The sequence below is a fragment of the Pelodiscus sinensis genome, chromosome 24, assembly GCF_049634645.1.
Source record: "Pelodiscus sinensis isolate JC-2024 chromosome 24, ASM4963464v1, whole genome shotgun sequence".
Lineage (NCBI taxonomy): Eukaryota > Metazoa > Chordata > Testudines > Trionychidae > Pelodiscus > Pelodiscus sinensis.
In genome coordinates this window covers 11,135,779-11,159,343 of record NC_134734.1, presented here as the reverse complement: position 1 = coordinate 11,159,343, position 23,565 = coordinate 11,135,779, and the positions used below count along the sequence as shown (strand labels likewise).

Genomic DNA, 23,565 nt, shown 5'->3' with positions numbered 1-23,565 from the left:
AATAAATGTCTTAAAAAAATCTTTTCTCTGCCCTAGACAATATATTTACCATGTGCTTCTGTTCCTTCAACTCTGATGTCTATTAAGCTATGAGCTCCGGATGCAATTTTTCCAGCACTCACATTTACAGGGTGCTCTCGCATGTGGGTCCTCTGATGATTAATAAGGCTTCCACGCCAAGTGAACTGCTTCCCGCACTCAGAGCACTCATAGGGTCGCTCTCCTGTGTGAATCCTCAGATGTCTAGTAAGGTCTGATTTGCAAGTGAAGCTTTTCCTGCACTCACAGCACTCATAGGGACGCTCTCCTGTGTGGATCCTCTCATGATTACTAAGGTCTGACTTGAAACTGAAGGTTTTCCCACACTCAGAGCATTCATAAGGTCTCTCTCCTGTGTGGATCCTTTGATGCCTAATGAGGGATGAGCTGTGTGTGAAGCTTTTCCTGCACTCACGGCACTCATAGGGTCTCTCTCCTGTGTGGATCCTCTGATGTTTAACAAGGTCTGAGCTATGAGGGAATGATTTTCCACACTCAGAGCACGTATAGGGTCTCTCTCCTGTGTGGATCCTCTGATGTTTAATAAGGCCGGAGCTCTGAGTGAAGCTTTTCCCACACTCACAACACTCATAGGGTCTCTCCTTTGTGTGGCCTGTCTGATGTTTGATAAGGTTTGATTTCTGACTGAACTCTTTCCCGCATTCACTGCATTCATAGGGGCGCTCCCCTGTATGCATCCTCTGATGTTTACTAAGATCATATTTGAAAGCAAAACTTTTCCCACACTCAGAGCATTCATATGGTCTCTCTCCGGTATGGATCCGCTCATGTCTAATAAGGGTTGAGCTCCGAGGGAAGCTTTTCCCACACTCACAGCACTTGTAGGGTCTCTCTCCCCTGTGGCTTCTCTGATGTTTGATAAGGCTTGATTTCTCACTGAACTGTTTTCTGCACTCACCGCATTCATAGGGGTGCTCTTGTGTGTGGATCCTCTGATGCTTAAGAAGAGCTGAACTCTCAGGGAATGATTTCCCGCACTCGGAGCATGCATAAGGTCGCTCTCCTGTGTGGATTTTCTGATGCTTAATAAGGCCTGAATTCTGAGCAAACTTTTTCCCGCACTCAGTGCATTCATAGAGTCTCTCTCCTGTGTGGCGTGTCTGATGTGCAATAAGCTTGGATTTCTGAATGAACTTTTTCCCACACTCACTGCATTCATAGGGTCGCTCTCCTGTGTGGATTCTCTTATGATTAATGAGTCCTGTTCTCCACGTGAACTGTTTCCCACACTCACAGCACTCGTAGGGTAGCTCTCCCGTGTGGATCCTCTGATGTCTAAGAAGGGTTGAACTCCGAGTGAAGCTCTTCCCGCACTCAGAGCACTTATAGGGTTGCTCTCTTGTGTGGCTGGTCTGAGATTTAGTAAGGCTGGATTTCTCACTGAACTGTTTCCCGCACTCATACCATTCATAGGGGCACTCTCCTTTGTGGATCCTTTGATGTCTCATGAGGGTGGAGTTCAGACTGATGTTTTCCCCACACTCCATGCAGATGTTTTTGGCTTCTCCCATAGCTATTCTCTGCTGGGCTGCAGCTTCCTTGAGAGTCTGGTCAGATCCCTGATTATTAATGTATATGGCCACTTCCTCACTGGGCTGGTTTCCCTGCTCCCTCTCCGGCCTGTGCTGACTCTCACAGGCTGCCCCCAACACACAACACCTAGACCCATTCTCTTTGGAGCCTTGTGCTAATCCCCCATGTGGTTCCACTTGCTCAGCATCTTCCCACTGAGGGTTCAGCTCCTGGTTCTCACTCCCCATCCCAGCACCTGCTGGGACAGAGAGAGAAACCTCAGAAACAGGGCCAGGAAAATGGAAAACAAACCAAAATTAGAGCTGGAAAGACAGGGAAAAATAAAACCATAGTGGCTGAATTCTGTTAAACTCTTCCCCACAGGGCAGAGTGAAGGAGAACAATTCTGCCTCCACATGCCAGCAGGGAGAGAGCTATTTCCAGGTGTTAGAATGGGTCGGAAGCCAGAAGCGACAGCTGCCTTGTGGCTACTAGGCCTCCTGGAGATACTCCTGAACTCAGAGAGCTCACAGGGCCTGTTCAGGGAGTCCCAGCGGTTTGCTTCAGGCACTGAGAGTTTTTGAGTTGGTGTAATGATCCCTCACCTGCACAGGCACTTCTTGGGATCTCTCCGTCCACAGAGCCTTGGAGCTCTGGGACCCCAGGCTCCTCCCCTTGTTCCAGCTGGGAGATCATATCAGGCTTGGCAATAGGACACCATGCTCTGGGGAAAGGAAGCAAGTGAGACTGGAGGAATTCATGGGACATTTGTCACAACAGAGTCTATTCCTTTTCTCCCAGCCCTTTTTAAAGCAATCACATCCAGAGGTATGTTTCCCAATGCTCAAAGATGCAGGAAGTTCTGATCAGGGATTTAACTATCCCCTCTCTCCTGGGAACACACCCACCCAGACCCTGCTCATCAAAGGGGCTCTTAAAACCCAGAGACAGGAACTCCATGTCCCAGGAAGTAATGGCTCCAGCCACAGGGGAGGTCACCCTGGATCTGATTCTGATTAACAGAGAGAAAACCAAGGAGAATGGAGAGCTGTAGGGAAGCCGGGACTGGTGAGCATGCACTGATGGGATTCGGTGCACTAAGGAATCGGAGGTTTCACAGTACTGGATGTTAGTATGAACAGGCAGGTGATCACTGTTGCACACACTGGTGTGTGTTTGCCCACACTTCTGTGGAAGGTGAGCCATGTGTGGTGTCAAATGAAAGCTTATGCCATGCTACTTCTGTCTATGCTGCATATATACATGTTGTATGAGTCTTGTGTGTAAAGTTATGAATATGGGCTTTGTATTTATATTTTAAATGTTTTCTGCTGGGAGGGTGATTGCTGGATGCTGCATGGACAATGGCTCTGAAGGGCTGCCAATTGACACCTGAGGAGCACACAATGGCCCCTGGCCTGAGAAGGACACACCCAGGGTTTCATGGCCCCTTGCCTAAAAGGGACAGAAACTGGTTTGTGGGTCATGTGATCAGTCCATTTTGGGAGGCACTAGCAAGTACCTGTCTGTGAGCGGGGGAGGGGGCAGAAGTCTTAGGGCACTGCTCCTGCAGGCAAGCACTGCCCCCTGCAGCTCCCAGTGGCCTGGAATGGGAAACTGTAGCCAATGGGAACTGATGGGGCCATAACCAGCAAAGAGGGGCAGTGGGTGGAGCCATGTGTTCCTTACCCCCAAGGCCACAGGGTCTTACAGAGCCAGGAACCCCCTCCTGCACCTTCACCCCTCCCAGAGTCAGTGCCACCTCTACAGCCCTGCCTCAATTCCCCTCCCAGAGTCAGTGCCACCTCCTGCACCCTTGCCCCAATCATGGAAAGCCAGCATCCCAAACCCCAGCCCTGAGCCCTCTCCCAGAGCCAGCAGCCTGCTTCCCCGTGAGCTGTGAGCCCAGACCCAGCACCCCACACTTCACCCTTGATCCTCCTCCCAGAGCCAGTACCTCAAAATACCATCCCAACCCTGTGCCCCCTCTCAGAGCCAGCACCCTATACCCCCTCCTGCACCTTGAACCCCCTCCTCGAGGCACCACATCTACCCCCTCCTGTACATCAAGTCTCAGAGCCAGCACCCCATACTCCCTTCTGCACTCCAAACCCCAAGCCCTGAGCCCCTGCACCAGCCCCGGAAAAGGGAGGGAGGGAGGGAGAGTGAGCAACAGCGCGGGAGGGGGATGGAGTGAGCGGGAACTTGGGGAAGGAACAGGATAGACCTTGGGTTGCTTTACATTCCAAAAGTGATCTTGGACATAGGAGGGTGGGGACCACGGATCTAGCACAGGGTCCTGTCTGCCCGCAGCAGCCACTGCCAGGTGCCCCAGAGGGAATGAACAGAACAGGGAATCATCAAATGATTCCTCCCATAACCCATTCCTATCGTCTAGTAAACAGAGGCTAGGGACACAGCCCTGCCCATTCTGGCTAATAGCCACTGATGGACTTAGCTTCCGTGAATCTATCTAGTGGCAGAGCATCTAGGAAACTCTCAGGCGAGGGGAGAAAGAGAGAGTCCTGGCTCTCTCCCAGCAGATCCATCCCATCCCTACTAGCCAGGGACTGATACTAGAGATGCAGCCCCTAGCAGGGCCCAGGGACAATTCCCTGGTAGACCTACCAACACACGCTCTCTGGTGATCGCCAGGCAGGGGGAGGCCGTGCAGCTCCTGTGTCCTGCCTACTGGAGCACAGGGGAAGGCAGGGTGGATAAGGAAGTGTGTGCGTTGCTGTGGGGAGGGGAGGAGCAGCAAGTGTACATGTTTCCCCATAAGCTGGATCCAGCACAAAGCCTCGTGGCTTCCCTCCCCACCAGGAAGCGGGTGCTGGCTCCAATCTTACGGGGGAGAGCGAGGCTGTAGTGCCAGTTGAGGGAAGGAATGAGGGGCGCTGAGCTTGAGTCACAAGCTATATTTGGCTCCTACGTGAGCCATATATATATGGCTTGCGAGCCATAGGTTGCCAACCCCTAAAAGGGTGTTACAAGGAGGAGGGAGAAAAGTTGTTCTCCTTGGACTCTGAGGATAGGACAAGAAGCAACGGGCTTAAATTGCAGCCAGGAAGGTTTAGGTTGGACATTAGGAAAAGCTTCCTAACTGTCAGGATGGTTAAACACTGGAATAAATTGCCTAGGGGGCGGGGGTTGGAATCTCCATCACTGGAGAAATTTCAGAGCAGGTTGACAGACACCTGTCAGTGATGATCTAGACCAGGGCTACTCAACTTGGGAAGGCCCAGGGGCCACAATGATACTCACAGCAAGCACATCCTGAGGGCTGCAATTTAAGTGTGGTTGCACATATATGCAACTATATGCAAATAGCTTCTTTCACACTGACAGGCATGAATACAAAGATTAAGGCAAGACTACACAAAATGCAGGCCCTATTTAAGTCAGTTCTGCTGATATGAATAAAATGCAATAGTTACCCAATTTCCACCCATACCACAGCACTTTTAATGAGCAATGACAGTCCAAGAATTGAACTACTAAAATGCCTGTCAACAGAAGACCATTATATTGACTACTTTTTTGTTCTGGCTCCCACCTGTGGGCCACATGGTGAGCCCCACATAAATCCAAATTGTACCACAGGCCACAAGCAAATCGGCTGTGTGTTGAGTAGCCCTGATCTAGATGGTGCTTGGTCCTGTGGTGAAGGCAGGGGACTGGACTCCGTGACCTCTCAAGGTCCCTTCCAGTCCTAGTGTTCTCTGGTTCTATGATTTCTACCAGCATCTGGGAGGGAAGTGGCACAAACAGAGGCAGGAGGGGTGGAGGATAAAGCTTCCCCCTGGAGGGGACTCTAGCTCCCTGCCCCCCCCTCCACTGGAGGCCCTGCGCACACTTTGACCCATGCCCTCCGCCCCTCCAGTTCCCTTCACCTGCCCCTAGCCACAGCCTCTCCTTTCCTCCTCCCATGCCCACGAGGAAGGTGGGACTGTAGTGACCTCATGGGAGGGAGGAGATGTCACAGGAGTCGGGGGATGAGTCGGGAATCAGTGGGTGGGTGGGTGGACGGGGGGGGGGGGTTAGCAAGGGAATAGGAGGGATCCCAAAGGGTGTGAGCAGGGGGAGGAGCTGGGGGGCGCCCAGGGGACTAGGGGGGACCCACCGTGCGCACCGGGGAAGGGGCGGAGCCAGGGACCGAGGCACGGTCAGGTTCAGTGGCTCTCAGCACCCCCCCCCCATGCAATTATCGCCCCTCCCCCAGCTCCAAGCTGCACAGACAGTTCAATCCCCCCAGCTCCGGCTTTCCCCCCCCCGCGATCCCAGCGCTGCCCGGGGTCTCCCTCACCCGGGGGCTCCGGCCGGGGCTGCCGGTCCGGTCCCTGCGCTTTGTTCTCCCGGCCCCGCCGCTCCGAGCCCGGCCCCTTCTCGTGCGCGCTGGAGCCCGGGCGGGTGAGTGCAGCGCACACGGGAAGGGGCTGGGCTCTCAGCGGTCCTGGGGCGGGGCTGTGCCCGGACCCCCCTGCCCTGCCGCGGGGGGACCCGAACCCCCCAGACCCCCCTGCGGGCGCCGCCAACCGCCCAGCGCGCCCGGGGAGGGAGCCGGGGCAAGTGCTGCAGGAGCCTGGGGACGCCCTGGACGGGGGGAGCCCCTAGTGTTGGCGGCTCAGCGCCAGGGAGTCCTGCGGGGACACGTTACTAGCCAGGCCTGCCCGCCCCCTTTGAGACTGGATCCCCCCAGATCCGCATCTGCCTGACTCTCAGGATACCCAACACTGGGGGGATCAGGGGCGTCTCTAAGACCATCGGCGGAGAAGCCCCCACAACCCTGCCATGGGACTGGCGCTTGGCTCTTTCCTGGGAGCAGGATTCGAACGGGGAAATTGCCTGGGAGTGGAGTCAGGCAGGATCAGAACATACCCTGTGAAGGGGCAGGGAAGCTTTTTTGGCTGGGGGGGCCGCTGACCCGCAGAAAAATCAGCCAGGGCACACACACATTAAGAAGGGGGGTCTGGAATGCCCACACTGGCTCCCCAATGCTGGGGGGTGGAAACCTGAGTATCAGAGGCCAGATCCAGGCAAGTCAAGGGCTACATCGTGCCTGGGGGTCTTCTTCCCCATTCCTGGAAACACACACCCCCACAAACAGGTGGTGGCAGCCGTGACCCTGTGATTGTAGGCCCAGAGCCGCAAACCGCACAAAGGAGGGACAGGCAGATGAACGGGGCAGGGGATCACAGAAAAAGCTGGGGGTGGCATGTGCGGGCCTCATCCGAGTCATCACCCACTCAGGCTCTAGTGGGGGTAACCTCTGGCTCTTCCCTTGGCTTGATGCTGTCTCTGCAATGCTTTCTCCTGAGGAATAAATGTTCCTGCTCCCAAAGTGCTTGGGGGAGGGGGGGTACAACCGCTGGCAGCAACGCTGCTCATAGTCTCTGCAGAGACAGCAAAGGGCAGTCCCTGGTATTCAGGGCTGGCTGAGGGGGGTTGCAGCCTGGGAAGGAGGAGAGACATGTCTCTGCCTGGGGGAGGGTGGGTGTTGCTGGCTGACCGCAGCAGGGGAATCCAGGTGCAGTTGCCCTGAGCAGGGACAGCAAAGTTACAGCCAACACGGCCACCTCTACCCACCAGCATGCTCGAGCTACCACGCAGGGTTTTAACACAACCTAGAGCCTGCTGCAGCTGGAGGAAAGAAGGTGGAGAAGTGGGTAAAGGGCTCCCCACTTCAGGGGCAGGGGTTGTCTGCCAGGGAGTCTGGTCACGCCCTGCCCATGCTCCAAGGGTGATACTAGTGTAGCAAGGGAGCAGCCTGGGTCGGTCTGGGCTGACCCCAGAGCGGAAGGACCTTGCGGGAGGTCTCAGCCCTTGCCTGCCGGAGCCACAGATCCAGACTGGAGATGTATTCCAGCCCCAGGGGGTTACCTGCTCGGAGCCCCCTATGCTTCATGAACGACCGCTTGAAGAAGTTGAGTAGGAAGCGACCCTAGTGGGAACACAAGTGGTACCTCCCGCCTGCGTGAGGTCAGCATGTTTCGGTGGGATGGCCGCCCAGTTATTGCCCGCTAGGCCAATCTGCCCCTTACATGAGAGAGGCTGTATTGACTCTGGCCACTAGACTGCACTTTGTACTTGCTCTTACTGGAGGGGCACAATGTAAGGGGGGGGGGGGGCATGAGGTCCCCACGCCCCAGGGAGGAACCTTCCAGCCCCAGTTCCCAGGCCAGGGCAGCCAATCTCACCAGCTCCCTGGGAACTGGAGGCTCAGGAGTGGGGATCACATGCCTCTGGGCCAGCCCTGGCCTGGGGAGACTCGTAGCAGCATCGTGTCTTCCTGGAGCTCCCACCTTGGCGGGGAGAGGGGCATGGAATATGCCCCTAACGGGATGAGCAGAGGTACCCTGATCCCAGCTCCTCTGGGGAACAGTAGAGGCAGGGCAGAGCCATTTCTCATGCCACTGGGGGCAGCTGCTCTTGGCTGGGGCTATTGTGGAGCATGGTACAGGCCTGTGATAGAGCCCAGCCCCTCCACTTCCCACCTGGGCCGGGCTGTTGGGGACAGGGGACAAGCAAGTTGGAGCTTCCCCCCTCCCCTGCACACTTCAGGTTCGCTCGACCCATCACTTCCACTTACAGCCCTTCTGACCAGCCCTTCACACTTAGCTGGGCCTGACCAGACACAACTCCAGCACAACACAGATAGGTGCCTGCTGAGCCTGGCTAGGACAACAGTAAAATTCACTTCCCCTGCTACTGGGAGGTACCCCCTGCATCAGGCAGACACACCGCCATGGCCCTAAAAGCCTGGGAAAGGGAGCTCATATCCTGAGCTGAGTGTTCAAAGGCTGAGCTGTAGCAGCTGGCTTCCTCCAAAAAGGAAAAGAGGTCTTCGCTCCTGAGAAAGTCCCACGTGACACAAAATAACTGAAAAAACTACCTATTCACTCATCATCCATTGGCACTCGTAAACAGAATCATGGACATCTCCTGCCAAACATTACAATCTCTTGTGCAAGAAAATATGCAAATGAGGCACAGTGGTAAATATTGCCATGCCTCATTTGCATACTTAATGAGCCGCCATTTTGCGCAAGAGTCTTTCTGCCACTTTTTTTCAGGAAGAACGGCTCTTGCACAAAATGGTGGCTCATTAACTATGCAAATGAGGCACGGTGATATTCACCGCTTCACCTCATTTGCATATTTTCTTGCGGGGGAAAAAAAAAAAGCCGTATAGACATAACCATACAGTGTAACTGGGTACACAACTTCTCTTCTTAATTTTAATTTGGAGCTTATCAAAACAAATTCAATTTGACACAGAAATAACTGAAGCCTGCACTGGGACTGTACTCTGGTTTATGTTATTCCTCTCACAGGTTCTTTCACCTCAGCCATAGGGCCATGGTGCACTTCAAATGCCTTAGCCCAGTGGTCTCCAACCTTTTTACACCCAAGATCACTTTTTAAATGTCAGGGCAAGCCAGGATCTATCCCATCCCTTCCCCAAAACCCCACCCCTTTCTTGAGGCCCCCTGCCCTCCAAACCTTTCTGCGGACTACCCGTTACTAATGGAAACTCACTGTTAATTACATCGGAGCCAACTGGCTAGTGCTGTGGCTGGGGAGAATGGTTTAAATTATGAAACAGATTAAGCATTTTAACCTTCTCATGTTAGTTTATCAAACTTAATTTTAAATAAAGTAAAATACAATGTACAACACAAAGGCTATGTCTACACTCGCGGCTTCTTGCGCGAGTGATATGCAAATGAGGCTAAGCGTGGAATATTGCCCAGCCTAATTTGCATACCTAATAAGCCACCATTTTTTTCAGAAGAGGCTCTTGTGCAAGAAGGAGCGTCTACACTGCCCCTTCTTGCGCAAGAAAAACCCTCTTGTGCAATGCCGTTCTTCCTGAAAAGTAATAGGTGTAACGGCATTGTGCAGGAGGGTTTTTCTTGCGCAAGGAGGAGCAGTGTAGATGCTCCTTCTTGCGCAAGAGCCTCTTCTGAAAAAAATGGTGGCTCATTAGGTATGCAAATGAGGCTCAGCAATATTCCACACAGCCTCATTTGCATATTATTCGCACACGAAGCCACGAGTGTAGACATAGCCAAAAGGTTTCAATGTCTTCTTTATTTATGGCAGGGGTGGGGGAACTTTATTTGGGTCGGGGGCCCCAACCCACAAAAAAATCAGTTGGGGACCACACAAGCGAGAAGCAAAAAAACTCCTCCCCAAGCCCCCAATGATGTGGCCCCCAACTGAGGCACCTCACTCTTCTGGCACTTCAGTCGCCATGGGGTGAGGGGAAGGGACAGGGAGGACTGATGTTCAGGGCTTCCCATCAGCCAGATATACAACCACCAGAGTTGGTGGATTTTGTGGGCTGGCTCCAGCCCAGCCGGGCACAGAGGGGCACTGGGGATGAGACTCCCTGATCCCGCACAGAGCCCAAGGGGAACAGTGCAGCATAGCCCAGTCCCTGGCACACCACATGTGCTGACCGCCCAGTCCTGGCTCTGAGGAGCATGCCCAGCCCCGCTCCTTCCCCGAGCAGGAAACAAGAGCTGGGGACACATGCATGTGCGTGCACACGTGCTTATTCCCACCATCCCCCCCCCCCCCCGCCAGCAAGTTAACAAGAGGGGCAGCCGCCCTTTGCTGCAGCCCAGCTTGATTGTGGCACAGCCTCGGAGGGTTCAACCTGTGGCCAGCTGGCTGGGAGGCTGCCCCTCTTTGCTCCAGCCCAGCTGACTGCAGCGTTCAGCCTGCTGAGGTTGCGCCGCGCTCCAAAAGGGCTGGATCAAAGAGAGGCAGCTGCCCAGCCAGCTGGCCATGGTAATCGACTCCTAGGGGCACTGTGACTGACCAGTTGATTGCAATCAACTGGTTGGCAACCACTGCCTTAGTCCATAGAGAGTATTTTATATCAGATAAACTCTCCAGGTTTAGCCATGGCTGCTTATATTTTATTCTCCCCACCCCCCAAAAAAAGAAGTTGCAGTGTTCCAGTATAATTCAGATTACCACTCAGTTAGCCATAAAGGGTACATACTCCCACCACTCACAGGAGAAAGGAGCTGGCAGAAAGTAAGGATGTACAAATCCAGTTAATCAGTTAGTTAAATGGTAGTTAGGCCTAACGTATAACCAGTTAACCAACTAAGTGGGATCAGCCCCAGCCCACAATGCTCCCACCCCCTGACTGCTCGCTGCCACTAGCTCCCAGCCCTCACCGGAGCAGCCCGTGCCTGCAGGGACCCCCGGCTCTCTGCAGACAGAGGCTGCTCTGGATTCCAGAGCAGCCCCTGGCAGCAGGGCACTCAAGTCCGCCGTGGACTGAGGCTGCTTCAGCCCTCGCTGGTTACTGGTTAACTGGAACCAGTAAGCATTACCAGTTATGGGGTAACAGGTTAACTGTACACATCCCTAGTAGAAAGGACCACAGGATTCCCCCGAAAGAAGGGATATCTGAAATGCGTAAGTAGGCAACAATACACAGAGGAGCTGACAGAACAGAGTGAGGCACATGGTGAAAACAGCCCAAAAGGTTCCTATGTAGGAATTAGCAAATGTGTTTTAATAATGATCTTTTCTCTGCTCTACACACAGTGTCTATGCTGGGTCTCTTCTGTGAACACTCTGATGTCTTTTAAGGTGTGAGCTTCGGATGAAACTTTTCCCACACACAGAGCATCTATAAGGTCTCTCTCCTGTGTGAATTCTCTGATGTACAATCAGGGCGGAGCTCACACTGAAACCTTTCCCGCACTCACAGCACTGATAGGGTCTCTCTCCTGTGTGGCTTGCCTGATGTGAAAGAAGGGTTGATTTCTGACTGAACTGCTTCCCGCACTCACAGCACTCGTAGGGGCGCTCTCCCGTGTGGATCCTCTCATGCGTATTGAGGGCTGTCTTGACATTGAATTTTTTCCCACATTCACGGCATTCATAGGGTTTCGCTCCGGTGTGGATCCTGTGATGCATAGCAAGAGCTGAGCTTTGCGTGAATGATTTTCCACACTCAGAGCACTGATGGGGTATCTTTCCCAGGTGTATATTCTGATGCCCAATAAGGTCTGACTTGACAGTAAAGCTTTTTCTACACTCACAGCATTCGTAAGGTCTTTCCCCTGTGTGGATCCTCTGATGTTTTATAAGAGCTGAGCCCTGAGTGAAGCTTTTCCCACACTCACAACATTCGTAGGGTCTCTCCCCTGTATGTATCCTCTGATGTTTTATAAGAGCTGAGCCCTGAGTGAAGCTTTTCCCACACTCACAGCATTCATAGGGTTTCTCTCCTGTGTGGACCCTCTGATGTATAATAAGACCTGAGCTCCGGGTGAACTTTTTCCGACACTCACTACATTCATAGGGACGCTCTCCAGTGTGGATTCTCTGATGATTAATAAGGGCTGAGCTGTTAGTGAAGTTTTTCCCACACTCCTGGCACTGATACGGTTTCTCGCCTGTGTGGATCCTCTGATGTCTAATAAGGGTGGAGCTCATAGTGAAGTTTTTCCCGCACTCACCGCATTCATGAGGTCTCTCTCCCGAATGGATCCTGTGATGTCGAATAAGGTGAAATCTCTGACTGAAGCTTTTCCCACACTCACCGCATCCATAGGGTCTTTCCCCTGTGTGGATCCTCTGATGTTTCATAAGGGCTGAACTCTGAGTGAAGCTTTTCCCACACACACAGCATTCATAGGGTCTCTCTCCTGTATGGATCCTCTGATGTATAATAAGACCTGAGCTCCGGGTGAACTTTTTCCGACACTCACTACATTCATAGGGACGCTCTCCAGTGTGGATTCTCTGATGATTAGTAAGGGCTGAGCTGTCAGTGAAGATTTTTCCACACTTCTGACACAGATAGGGTTTCTCTCCTGTATGGAACCTTAGATGCCTAGTAAATGTAGGGCTCAGAGTGAAGTTCTTCCCACACTCGCTGCATTCATGGGGTTTCTCTCCTGACTGGATCCTGTGATGTTGAATAAGGTGAAAGTTGTGACTGAAAGTTTTCCCACACACCCCACATCCATAGGGTCTCTCTCCAGTGTGGATTCTCTCATGTTTTATGAGGCCTGAGTGTCTAGTGAAGTTTTTTCCACATTCAGGACATGTGATTTTTCTCTTTCCTATAGCTATTCTCTGCTGGGCTCCTGTTTCCGTGAGGTCTTGGTCAATTCCCTGGCAGCTAATGGATTTGCCCACTTCCTTGCTGGGCTGGTTTCCCTGTTCCCTCTCTGGCCTGTGCTCAATCTCAAAGGCTGCCCCATGCACATGACCCCTGGACACATCCCCTCTGGAGCCTTGCACTAATCCTCTGTGTGGTTCCACTTGCTTGGCATCTTCTGGCTGAGGATTCAGCTCCTGGTTCTCACACCCCATCCCAGTACCTGGTAGACAGAAAGAAACATCAGAAACAGGGGCAGAAAAGGGAAAATCAAAACAAAGTTAGAGCTTGAGAGACAAAAAATAAAACTAATAGCTAAACTCTCCTGAATTCTTCCCCACAGGGCAGAGAGGAGGGAAACTACCTTCTTCCTCCACATCACAGCAAGAAGGGAGCTGCTGTCAGGTGTCAGGATCGGTCAGAACCCAGGAGCACCAGATGCCCTGAGGCTACCAGCCCTCCCAGGGAAACTCCTGAACTCCAAGAGCTCACACGGCCCATGTAGCTAGCTGTATCCTTCAATGCACAGAAAGTTTTTGAGCTGGTTTAATGATCTCTCACCACCCAGGATCTCTCTGTCCTCAGAGCCTTGGAGCTCTGGGACCCATGGCTCCTCCCCTCGTTCCAGCTGAGAGATGACATCAGGCTTGGAAACAGCAAACCCTGCACCGGGGAAAGAAAACAGGAGAGATCAGAAGAATTCATGGGACGTTTGTCACAACAAAGGGTCTATTCCTTTTACTTCAGTTCATTTTATAGCAGTGAAAAGGTGATGTCCCGACCGACTGCTTACAGGAGAGTCTGACTTACTTGAAGAGTGAAGAAAGGGTTAAGCAACTCTGGAAATACACCTGAGGGAGGGGCCTTCGGGCATTCAGCCAATTAAATGCAGATAGGAATTTCAAATGCAGAGAGGGTTTTTTCTCTCTCTCTTCTTTTGCTTTGAGATCAGATCAGTTTTTTTCCCCCAGGTAATGAGGGACTAAGGCTCTCCCAGGAATGGACTCCTTGAAATGTGTAATTAGGGAAAACTTTAGATAGTCGGTCAGGTTTTATTGTTTTGCTTGTTTGGGGGTTTGGAAATCCAGGAGATGAGTGAGGGGTGATGTCTCAGGGGGGACACAAAGGGTCACATATCCCCCAAACACCATGGGAGGGAGGGGAAAGGAGCCAGAGTCTCTGCAGCTGCAGCAGCCAGGCAGCATGGCCAGAAAAGCATCACCCAGTCAGCCTCCAGTCATGCTGCCTGCCAGGGATGGGAGATGCTGCAAGAGACAGCACTCCCCTCCCCTGCCCTGCCAGGTAATGGGATGGGGAAGAAAAGAATAGGCAGAGAGTGTGGACCATGGGCTACGGGTGGCATGAGAATTCCTGTGGAAGTGGAGGGGGGAAGAGTCATGTGGCTGTTGCATCCTTTGTGTCCCTCCTCAACAGTCACCCCTGCAGGTAAAACATAAATTCATAAAATACTAGAACTGGAAGGGACCTCGAGAGATCATTGAGTCCAGTTCCCTGCCCTCATGGCAGGACCCAGCACCATCTAGATCATCCTTGACAAATGTCTATTCAACCTTCTCTTAAATATCTCCAGAGATGGAGATTCCACAACCTCCCTGGGCAATGTATTCCAGTATTTAACCATTGTGACAGGAAGTTTTCTCCTAGGCTAAATCTACACTGCACAGTTATTTCGGAATAAGCTATTCTGGAATAGTTATTCTGAAATAGCTTATTTCAAAAAAGCACATCTACATTAGGGAAGCCTGCCTTGGACTACTTTTGAGGCTTCCCTGTAGTGTAGATGTGCTATCTCAATTTAGAACCTCAGGAGGAATAACTTGGAATGGCCCTTGTGAGGAGCTATTTCAAAGCAGCAGCAGTGGAGCATCTACACACGCCTTATTTCAAAATAGCTATTTTGGAATAGGCATTATTCCTCATAGAATGAGGTTTACAGAAGTCAGAATAAGCTGTCTTATTTCAAAATTATTTTGAAACAATGGAATTGCTGTGTAGACGCTGGCACAGTTATTTCAGAATAACCACCATTATTCCGAAATAACTTTGCTGTGTAGACACACCCTTAATGTCCAACCTAAACCTCCCTGGCTGCAATTTAAGCCCATTGCTTCTTGTCCTAGCCTCAGAGGTCAAGGAGAACAATTTTCCTCCCTCCTTGTAACACCCTTTTAGGTACTTGTGTCAGGATGAGCAGCAGGCAGGAAACAGCCCTTGAGAGGAAAGGCCAGGTACTAAAAAGGAAAAGGAACTCTCTCTCTCTGTGTACCAAAGTGGTTTTTTTTTTTTTTTAGAAGAACCCCAGTGGGAGCAGCAGATGGGAGAAGAAGGTCGCTTCATCTGACCAGGGAGTTGAACCCCAGGCCCTTAAATTAAAAGCCTGATGCTCTACCGACTGAATTAGCCAGGCTCAGAGATGTCTCTATGCAGGGCAGAGGGAATTAACTGTTGCTTATTGTGGACACCAAAGCCTATAGCAGAGAGCTAAGCAAGGAACTGTTTTGGCTGACAGGTGCTGCTGCCGCCAAAGAGCATGGCTGGGAGTAGAGAGCTGTCTCTACCTGTTCACCTCCACCCTTGTTTGCACAGAGGGAACATTTAATGAGGTTCCCAAATACCCCCAAGGCTGGGTGGTTGAGAACCTGTGCAACTTAGAACCCCCCTGCCAGCCCTGCAGTCATGCTAGCAGCCCAGGGGCACTTAAAACACTGAGGGTCAATGGCTTCTTGTCACCCAGCTGATAGATCAGTCCAGAAAGAGCCATTTCTAGCCAGCCATGGCTAAGAGAAGGGAACTGACCATGCTGCTTGCTTGCAGACTCTCCATAAAGCTCCTCAGTTTTATTTTCAGTGTAATCGTCTATTTCAGTTCTATTTAGTCTGCAATCCTCTAGTTCCGTAACATTTCCATGAAAGGGACATTTCAGTTGCACAGTAACTTCCTCTGGTTTCCATCAGGAGCACCTCTGCTTCTCAACCCCCAAACAAGCACCTGCAGTGCTCTTAATTCTACCTGCTGTTACAGCCAGAGAACAGGTCTCTTTGCTAATTTCCTTAGGATTGGAGCATGCCCTTGAAAATGACATTGTCGGAGGGCACATTTTCTTAAGGCTCAAACAGGTGTTCACATCAGTCATTGAGAAATGCAAATTCAGTTTTTAAAATCTGTTTGCGTGTTTTGAATCTCTGCATCTTTAATACCTTAAACTGGAGCGTGTTTTTGTTGTGTGGGAGATGCATCTAATACAATGCATAAATAGCTGGCAAAGTTTAAGACTTCAGTTGTAATTCAGTGGGGCTGGCCAGGGGAGTTCGCGGAGGGGGGGAAACCGGCTGGCAGGGGCAGTGAGGCTGACTGGGGGAGATCGTGGGGCTGGCTGAGGAGCAGGACATAGGAGTAATAGGAAAAGAAACCACTGCTTGGGAAAAATAGGGTAACATTTAGGTCTACTGGAAATACACCTTCAGGTATCTTAGCGCTGATAGGAAACAAACAACAGGAAGTGTTTCTTCACGCAATGTCCGGTCAGCTTGTGGAGCTCATTGCCAGAGAGATGCTGCGAATGCCAAAACCTTGTTAGATCCATTGCCACATTCCCACACAGGAAGAAATGGATCTAGCTTAGGAAGCAGGATCAGTATTTGGCAGGTGGGAATCTCTACAGCAGCATTTCCCAAACTATGGGCAGGCTGCAGGAAAAAAATACTGGGCCTCAGTGTGGCTGCCAGGGTGTTCCGGGCTCCCGGACTGCCCGTGAGCACTGGGTTCCCCAAGCCCAGCCGGGCCAGGCGGATGCAGCCGTATGTTTCAGGCTCCCGGCAGAGGCATAGTGAGGGTTATCAGGTGAGCTCTTATTGCTGGCTGTGGAAGGGGGAGGGGAGGTTGGATATGGGCCGCAGGGAAGCAGGGTCGGGGCAGTGGAGCTGCCCTGGGGAGTTCGCGGAGGGGAACCGGCCTGCGGAAGCAGGGCTGGCTGCGGGAGTAGGCTGGCAGAGGCAGGGCTGGCCGGGAGCAGTGGGGCTGGCCAGGGGAGTTCGCGGAGGGGGGGAAACCGGCTGGCAGGGGCAGTGAGGCTGACTGGGGGAGATTGCGGGGCTGGCTGAGGAACCAGCCGGCAGAAACAGGGCTGGCGGGGGCAGCTGGGCTTGCCAGGAGAGATCAGGAGAGAATCGGCTGGCGGGGACAGCGGGGCTGGCCCAGGGTGGAAGGGGAAGGTGGGAGAGAATCGGCCAGCAGTGAGCAGGACAGTTCAGGGTGCACACAGATCCTGAATAAAAACGTAAAAGCAGTGCCTTTTAAATATCCCCACTGTTAACAGTGAGGTTTAAAAGCACGGCAATGTGTCCGAATGGAGAGAACCTGGTGCATTCACCATCCGGAATCAGAATATGGATAAAAAAATTGCAAAGATGGTATCAGCTTTCTGAAAATGAATGAGTCTCTTTTCAATACATGATGTTGGGGTGCAGGGTTTTATTGGATTACAGTCCATTTTTCCAATCCATATTCCCTTAACTTGCTGGCAAGAATGTTGTGGGTGGCCATATCAAAAGCTTTGCTAAAGCTGGCCCTGGGGGCTTTGGAAGGACCAAAAACAACGTATTTGCATATTCGTCATTTGCTTAATGAATATGCAACTATATGTTACCTGTCCTCCAAAAGCTCGTGAATGGATTTACTGGTCCCCGTGTCAAAAAGTTTGGGAACCCCTGCTCTAGAGCATTGAGAGGTGAAGTGACTGTCTCAAGGCTAAGCAGGAAGTCTGTGGTACAGCAGAGAATCAAATCCAGAATACCCAAGCCTCAGGCTTCCGCCTTAGCCACTAGGCAATCTTTTCTACCCCGAGGAGAGGAAACCTCCTAGTGCTTCTTTGAATGTATGTGTGGGGATGGGAGCTAGACAGAACCACCAGGAGGTGGGAAGCAGAGAGGCAGGGCAGGGGCAGGGCCTCAGGAGTAGAGTGGGGGCAGGACAGAGCAGGGCACCTGCCTGTAAAAACCACAAGTCAGCATTTCCCCTTCTCAGAAGGGCAGAGACAGGAGCCCTTACCCAGCGAGGTCACGTTCTCGTAGTTCTCCTGCATGACGGCTCTGTAGAGGGCTCTCTGAGCGGGGTCCAGTAGAGCCCACTCGGTCCTGGTGAAATACACAGCCACCTCCTCGAAGGGCACCGGCCCCTGAAAGAGCAAGAACCCCCCACTCAGCACCTGCTGCCCACTCACAGCCCCACCTGTCATGAATCAATCACCTGGAACCTCTGGGTGGCTACAGTCAGCAGGGTCCCACCCTGCTCAGAGCAGCCAGGAAACATCTGGATGAGGGGCTGAAGAGAAACCCCTTGTCACTCCCAGCAGATCCATCCCACCTCTACTAGCCAGGAACTGATTCAGGAGATGCAGGACCTAGGGACAATTCCCTGGTAGACCCGCCATTGTGAAGAGGTGGATGGGAGGAGAGGGGCAGCTCCCCTGAGCCTCTCTACTGGGGGCCGCTGGTTGGTCGGATCAGACTCCAGCATGAGGAGTCTGGTCTGTTTCCCCAGCACCCCTCCCCCCCCCGAGTTGTTTCCTGTTCCACTAATTAGGGCATTTCCACCTCCTGACCTCATGGCTGTCCCTAGAATCTGAGCCACTAATTACATGAGTCCCAGCAGGTCTGTCCCACCGTGGCCTCCTCCCTGTCGCCACCCTGCGATTTTTCTGCCAGGCTCCAAACCAGCCCAAACCTTCCCATCCCCGTATATTTGCTGCCCCTGCCCCCCCGGTTGGAACCCCCCAGCAGCCACCCCTACCTGAGCTGGCTCCTCTGCAGCCATTTCTGTGTCCTGCACCATGGGAGGCTGGGACGGGCTGGAGCGACACAGGACGTGGTTCTGCAGCCTGATGGGGAGGTTTCAGAGCAGGGTTCAGTTCATCATGCTGCCCCCAGGCTGCCCTGTGAAAATGCTGAATCTCTTCATCCCAGTGTGGTCCTCCCCTCCCCCCCCTGCACTTTGTCTGAGCCCACCAAGACATTTTTAAGTCTCCCCAGAACAAAGTCTCTGAACAAAATGGGGCTCCATAGGGGACCTTTGTTCCCCCTTCCTCTCCTGTACCCCAATGGCCACCCCATCCCCCTGTGTCGGGGCTCCCCACAACAGCCCCCACTAGCCCTCTGGGGAATGACTCAGGGAAACACTTTCCCCCAGAACGAGGCTATGGAGACCCCCCCCCCCCCCATATGAGGAGAATGTCAATGGCCATTTGAGGAACGCAGCCAACTGAGCGAAGAGAAAGTCAATTGTAGGAAAACGGGGGATTTAAGGGGGAGGAGCGGAGAGAGCTGGTACCAGGTGAGAGGCAAGCGGCACAGAGAAGGATGCAATGAACTCCCCCTCCGCCCTCCGGCATTGCCCGGCTGCTGAGCCCCTTCCCCTTCCGAGCCGCCCCACCTGAGTCCGGGAGCAGAACCGGGCTGCAGCGCCGTGGGGCTCTCGGGGGCTCCGGCCGGGGCTGCCGCGTGTCCGGTCCGCGCCCTTTGTTCTCCCGGGGCTGGAGCGGGGGCGGGGCCGGGGCCGGGCGCGGAGCCGCCGGGCTACATGCAACATTCCTAGCCGCAGCCGATCCGCAGTAAGGGTCCTGGTCTGGGTGGGGGGAGGAGCGGCGCAGAATCGGGCCCCGAGGCGCCAGTTCCCGCAGGATCGCGCCCCGTGACGCCATCCGCAGGGTCACCCCGGGTGGGGTTTGGCCTGAGCATGCTCGATAGCAGCGGCTGACGCTACCCTCTGCAGGCGGGGGCGAATCAGTCCCCCCCGCTCCTCTCTAGCTGCGCCCCAGGCCGCCGCCGCTGCTGGCAGACGGGGGGTGACCTTCTGGGGAGCCAGGTTCAGCCTGGGGGGAGCCAGCGAGCGGATTTCACCGGCCAAGCCAGGGGGCAGGGATGTGGGTGGTGCCCATTGTCCCAGGCCGTGGGAGAGCAGGTTTGCCTTAGGAAGAGCAAAGGACCAAAGCTTAGGGCCTTGGGAAGGGACAGGAGTTAGTGCTGAACTGCTTGCTCTTGCTCTGGACCTGCCCTGACCAGTGTGGCTCCTTGCAATGCCTGGCCAGGTTCATTGGTACCCATGAAATGTCAAGAAGGGAAGTGGTGACAGATTTTCCCTGGCTGTGGGAATTCACCATTTGAACCTGTTTCCCAAGCAAAGGCCTAGATTTGCCCTCAGGTAGATGTTGGTCTCTAAAGCTATATCTACACTAGGAATCTACTTTGAAATAACTAAATTTGACTTAATATTTCCTGAATTTACAAAATTGAAATGGCTATCCCCACTTCAGGGATGCCTCAATGTGTATGCTCCACCTTCACTTAGAGCCCCAGAAAGCACTGAGGGGTAATTAGTTTGAATTACTCTGAGCAGTAGTTATTCTGAAATCACTGCACCGGAGCGTCCACACCAATGCTATTTCAAAATAACTATTTTGAAATTAGCATTATTCCCAGAGAAAAGCAGGAGTACAGATTTTGAAATAAGCTGCCTGTTGTTTTGAAATCACAGGTGTGGTAGTGTGGACACCCCCTTCAAAGGGGGGTTGTTTTGAAATAAAGCCCTAGGGTGGACCAAGACTAAGGTGCTACTATAGGACTACTCACTCTTAAAGTTACAGCCTAACACAGCTACATCTCTGAGACCTCACATAGAAAGTTTATGATGTTTATCCAGAATAGGTTGCAAAAAGTTTCTTGTACCCAAGCTCAGGCAAATTTTAGATGGAAACGAAGGAGGGCTTTGTTGTTGTTTTGTTGTTGTTGTTGTTGTTGTTTCTTAAGGGTCACAATTTTGAGTGAGAGTGTTAGAACGTGTGGTCCCCAAATTGGAATCAGAAGGTTATTCTGGTCAACAATCTTTGACACTCCACAACATTTTGAGCAGGAAACTGCTGGAAACCTGAACAAACCTTGAAAATCTTCTCAGAAAAATGGCTCAGAACCAGCACATTTCCAACGAAAATATGAAAAATGTTCTATTTACAGGTTTTAATTTACAAGAGGAAGGGGAGGAAGCCACTATTTTTAGAAGAAAGCTTGTGTAGCCCACAAACGTCTCTGTTTTCTCAAAAACTGAGATATTTGTAAAAGAAAAAAAAAAGATTAGATGGAAGATTTTCCACCAACTGTAGTCTTTCATGGAATTTGGGTCCCTCTTTTAAAAAGTGACTCTTTTAGTTGAGATAGAAATTTGGACACTCTCCAGCAGTTGCTGGCATTCAGCATCCGTTTTTCATAATTTTTCACAGTACCCAGAACGAGTTCAAGCATAGCACTCCTGACAACAGGATGGACAGGTGCAACCAACCCAGCATGACAAGGGCTACAGGGTAGCCTCAGGAGTACAGAAAAGGCATGGTGCCTACGGCAACAACTTTTTCCCCTATACCAGATTACCCAAAGACAGTGGGTTTCTCGGGGAAGGCGGCAGGGCCAACCCGCAGGGCCCCACCTGAAGTGGCCTGGCCAGACCCCGCCGGCTTTGCTCGCATAGCGCTTTTGCCGCTTGGAATCTGACCCACGTGAAGCGTCCCTGCGCTCCCACGGCCGCTTTAGGCCCCTCGGCCTCGACTTGGACTTAGCGCTGTGTCCTGGTGGCTTCCTTTTCCGTTTTCAACGTACGCGGGTCAAGGGAATAGGGGGGGCATTTCCCTCCAGAAGTGACACGGGCCGGAAGCGCAGAAAGCGTGCCGTCCAAATCGCCCCTTTGGCCCTCTCTCCCGGGGGAGCAGCCAAAGGGAGCGCCCGCCCCAGCTCGGCTCCGAGCGCCAGCGCAGGAGCCGGGAGCGTGGCACGGGCAAAGGAGCTCCCCCGGCCTCGCTTCTGGGAAGCGGGGACGACGGCCATGGGCTGGAGGAGGCGGGGAGCGTCTGCGAGAAGCGCGGCAGCCGGGGGTGGCTCGCTCTGCGGTCTCTGTCAGGGCTAGGCCCGCGGGTGCCTCAGAGGCAGGCGGTAACAGGGAGGCAAGGCCGAGAAGGCGCGGCAGCCTCTCGGTCTTCCGGCGCCCTTCCGCCGGGACAGCTGAGCCGGGCTGCCAAAGCTGCCCAGCGTGGCATGACAAGGGGACGGTGGGTTACTCGGGGAAGGCCTGGCCTGAGCCCGCGGGCTTCTGGGAGCCGGAGGGCTGTGGAGTCCTGCCTACCGGTCGCCTTTTCCTGCCCAGTGTCTCTAGAGACCCCAACGGGGGCCCCGTCTCCGTGAGCCTGGCTAGCTCAGTCGGTAGAGCATCAGACTTTTAATCTGAGGGCCCAGGGTTCAAGTCCCTGGTCAGGCAAGAAAGGGCCCTACGCCCCTCCCCGGGGCTCTTCTGTGGGGCTCTCCCATGTCTCTCTTCCTCCAGGGAGTCTTCCTTTTCCCTCTTCAGTACCTGGCCTTTCCTCCCCCGGGGCCGTTTCCTGCCTGCCGCTCCACAGGCAACTTCCCCGCTGGCCTCCCCTTCTGCAGGAAAAAAAGGCCTCCGGGCCTCCACCAGGGCCCTGTCGCGCGGCTCCGTCTATCGAGCCGACGCCGGGGTGCAGACAAAGCAGAGGGAGGCCAAAAGGGCACCTCTGGCTCCGAGCCCTCGGGACCAACGGGCGGCCGCCCCGCCCCCTTGGCTTCCTCTCGTGGGAGCCAGAAGGGCGCTCCCTCCGTCCTACGGATCTCGCCTGCTTTGGCTCCGTCGAGGACACGCGTCCGCTGCCACAGCTTTGTTCCCCAGGTGCCGCTTGGGACCTGACCCACGTGAAGCGTCCCTGCGCTCCCACGGCCGCTTTAGGCCCCTCGGCCTCGACTTGGACTTAGCGCTGTGTCCTGGTGGCTTCCTTTTCCGTTTTCAACGTACGCGGGTCAAGGGAATAGGGGGGGCATTTCCCTCCAGAAGCGACACGGGCCGGAAGCGCAGAAAGCGTGCCGTCCAAATCGCCCCTTTGGCCCTCTCTCCCGGGGGAGCAGCCAAAGGGAGCGCCCGCCCCAGCTCGGCTCCGAGCGCCAGCGCAGGAGCCGGGAGCGTGGCACGGGCAAAGGAGCTCCCCCGGCCTCGCTTCTGGGAAGCGGGGACGACGGCCATGGGCTGGAGGAGGCGGGGAGCGTCTGCGAGAAGCGCGGCAGCCGGGGGTGGCTCGCTCTGCGGTCTCTGTCAGGGCTAGGCCCGCGGGTGCCTCAGAGGCAGGCGGTAACAGGGAGGCAAGGCCGAGAAGGCGCGGCAGCCTCTCGGTCTTCCGGCGCCCTTCCGCCGGGACAGCTGAGCCGGGCTGCCAAAGCTCCCCAGCGTGGCATGACAAGGGGACGGTGGGTTACTCGGGGAAGGCCTGGCCTGAGCCCGGGGGCTTCTGGGAGCCGGAGGGCTGTGGAGTCCTGCCTACCGGTCACCTTTTCCTGCCCAGTGTCTCTAGAGACCCCAACGGGGGCCCCTTCTCCATGAGCCTGGCTAGCTCAGTCGGTAGAGCATCAGACTTTTAATCTGAGGGCCCAGGGTTCAAGTCCCTGGTCAGGCAAGAAAGGGCCCTACGCCCCTCCCCGGGGCTCTTCTGCCGGGCTCTCCCGTGTCTTTCTTCCTCCAGGGAGTCTTCCTTTTCCCTCTTCACTACCTGGCCTTTCCTCCCCCGGGGCCGTTTCCTGCCTGCCGCTCCACAGGCAACTTCCCCGCTGGCCTCCCCTTCTGCAGGAAAAAAAGGCCTCCGGGCCTCCACCAGGGCCCCGTCGCGCGGCTCCGTCTATCGAGCCGACGCCGGGGTGCAGACAAAGCAGAGGGAGGCCAAAAGGGCACCTCTGGCTCCGAGCCCTCGGGACCAACGGGCGGCCGCCCCGCCCCCTTGGCTTCCTCTCGTGGGAGCC

General features: G+C 53.9%; 1 protein-coding gene and 2 non-coding genes across 11 annotated transcripts; 2 read left to right on the top strand and 1 right to left on the bottom strand.

Moving 5' to 3' along the window:
• Nucleotides 1-32: 32 nt before the first annotated feature.
• On the bottom strand, nucleotides 33-19,301 carry LOC102457909 (uncharacterized). Of its 9 annotated transcripts, XM_075907162.1 has the most exons (6): nucleotides 19,160-19,297; nucleotides 18,521-18,608; nucleotides 17,780-17,906; nucleotides 13,274-13,375; nucleotides 11,181-12,935; nucleotides 33-1,501 (listed from the first exon to the last, which is right to left on the bottom strand). In XM_075907162.1, exons 2-6 carry the CDS (start codon nucleotides 18,560-18,562, stop codon nucleotides 33-35), a joined length of 3,495 nt encoding a protein of 1,164 aa, XP_075763277.1. In that variant the 5' UTR covers nucleotides 18,563-18,608; nucleotides 19,160-19,297. The 9 variants fall into 9 exon arrangements, with proteins under 9 accessions (XP_075763277.1, XP_075763271.1, XP_075763273.1 ...); XM_075907161.1 differs by lacking the exon at nucleotides 33-1,501 and having other exon boundaries at nucleotides 9,559-12,935; nucleotides 19,058-19,301; XM_075907156.1 differs by lacking the exons at nucleotides 11,181-12,935; nucleotides 13,274-13,375; nucleotides 17,780-17,906; nucleotides 18,521-18,608; nucleotides 19,160-19,297 and adding exons at nucleotides 2,178-2,296; nucleotides 5,879-5,983 and having other exon boundaries at nucleotides 33-1,831.
• A 2,650-nt stretch (nucleotides 19,302-21,951) lies between these two features.
• TRNAK-UUU (transfer RNA lysine (anticodon UUU)) lies at nucleotides 21,952-22,024 on the top strand. The gene has a single exon. It is a non-coding gene; the product is annotated as a tRNA-Lys (tRNA).
• A 1,128-nt stretch (nucleotides 22,025-23,152) lies between these two features.
• Nucleotides 23,153-23,225, top strand: TRNAK-UUU (transfer RNA lysine (anticodon UUU)). Its single transcript has one exon. It is a non-coding gene; the product is annotated as a tRNA-Lys (tRNA).
• The last annotated feature ends 340 nt before the right edge of the window (nucleotides 23,226-23,565 follow it).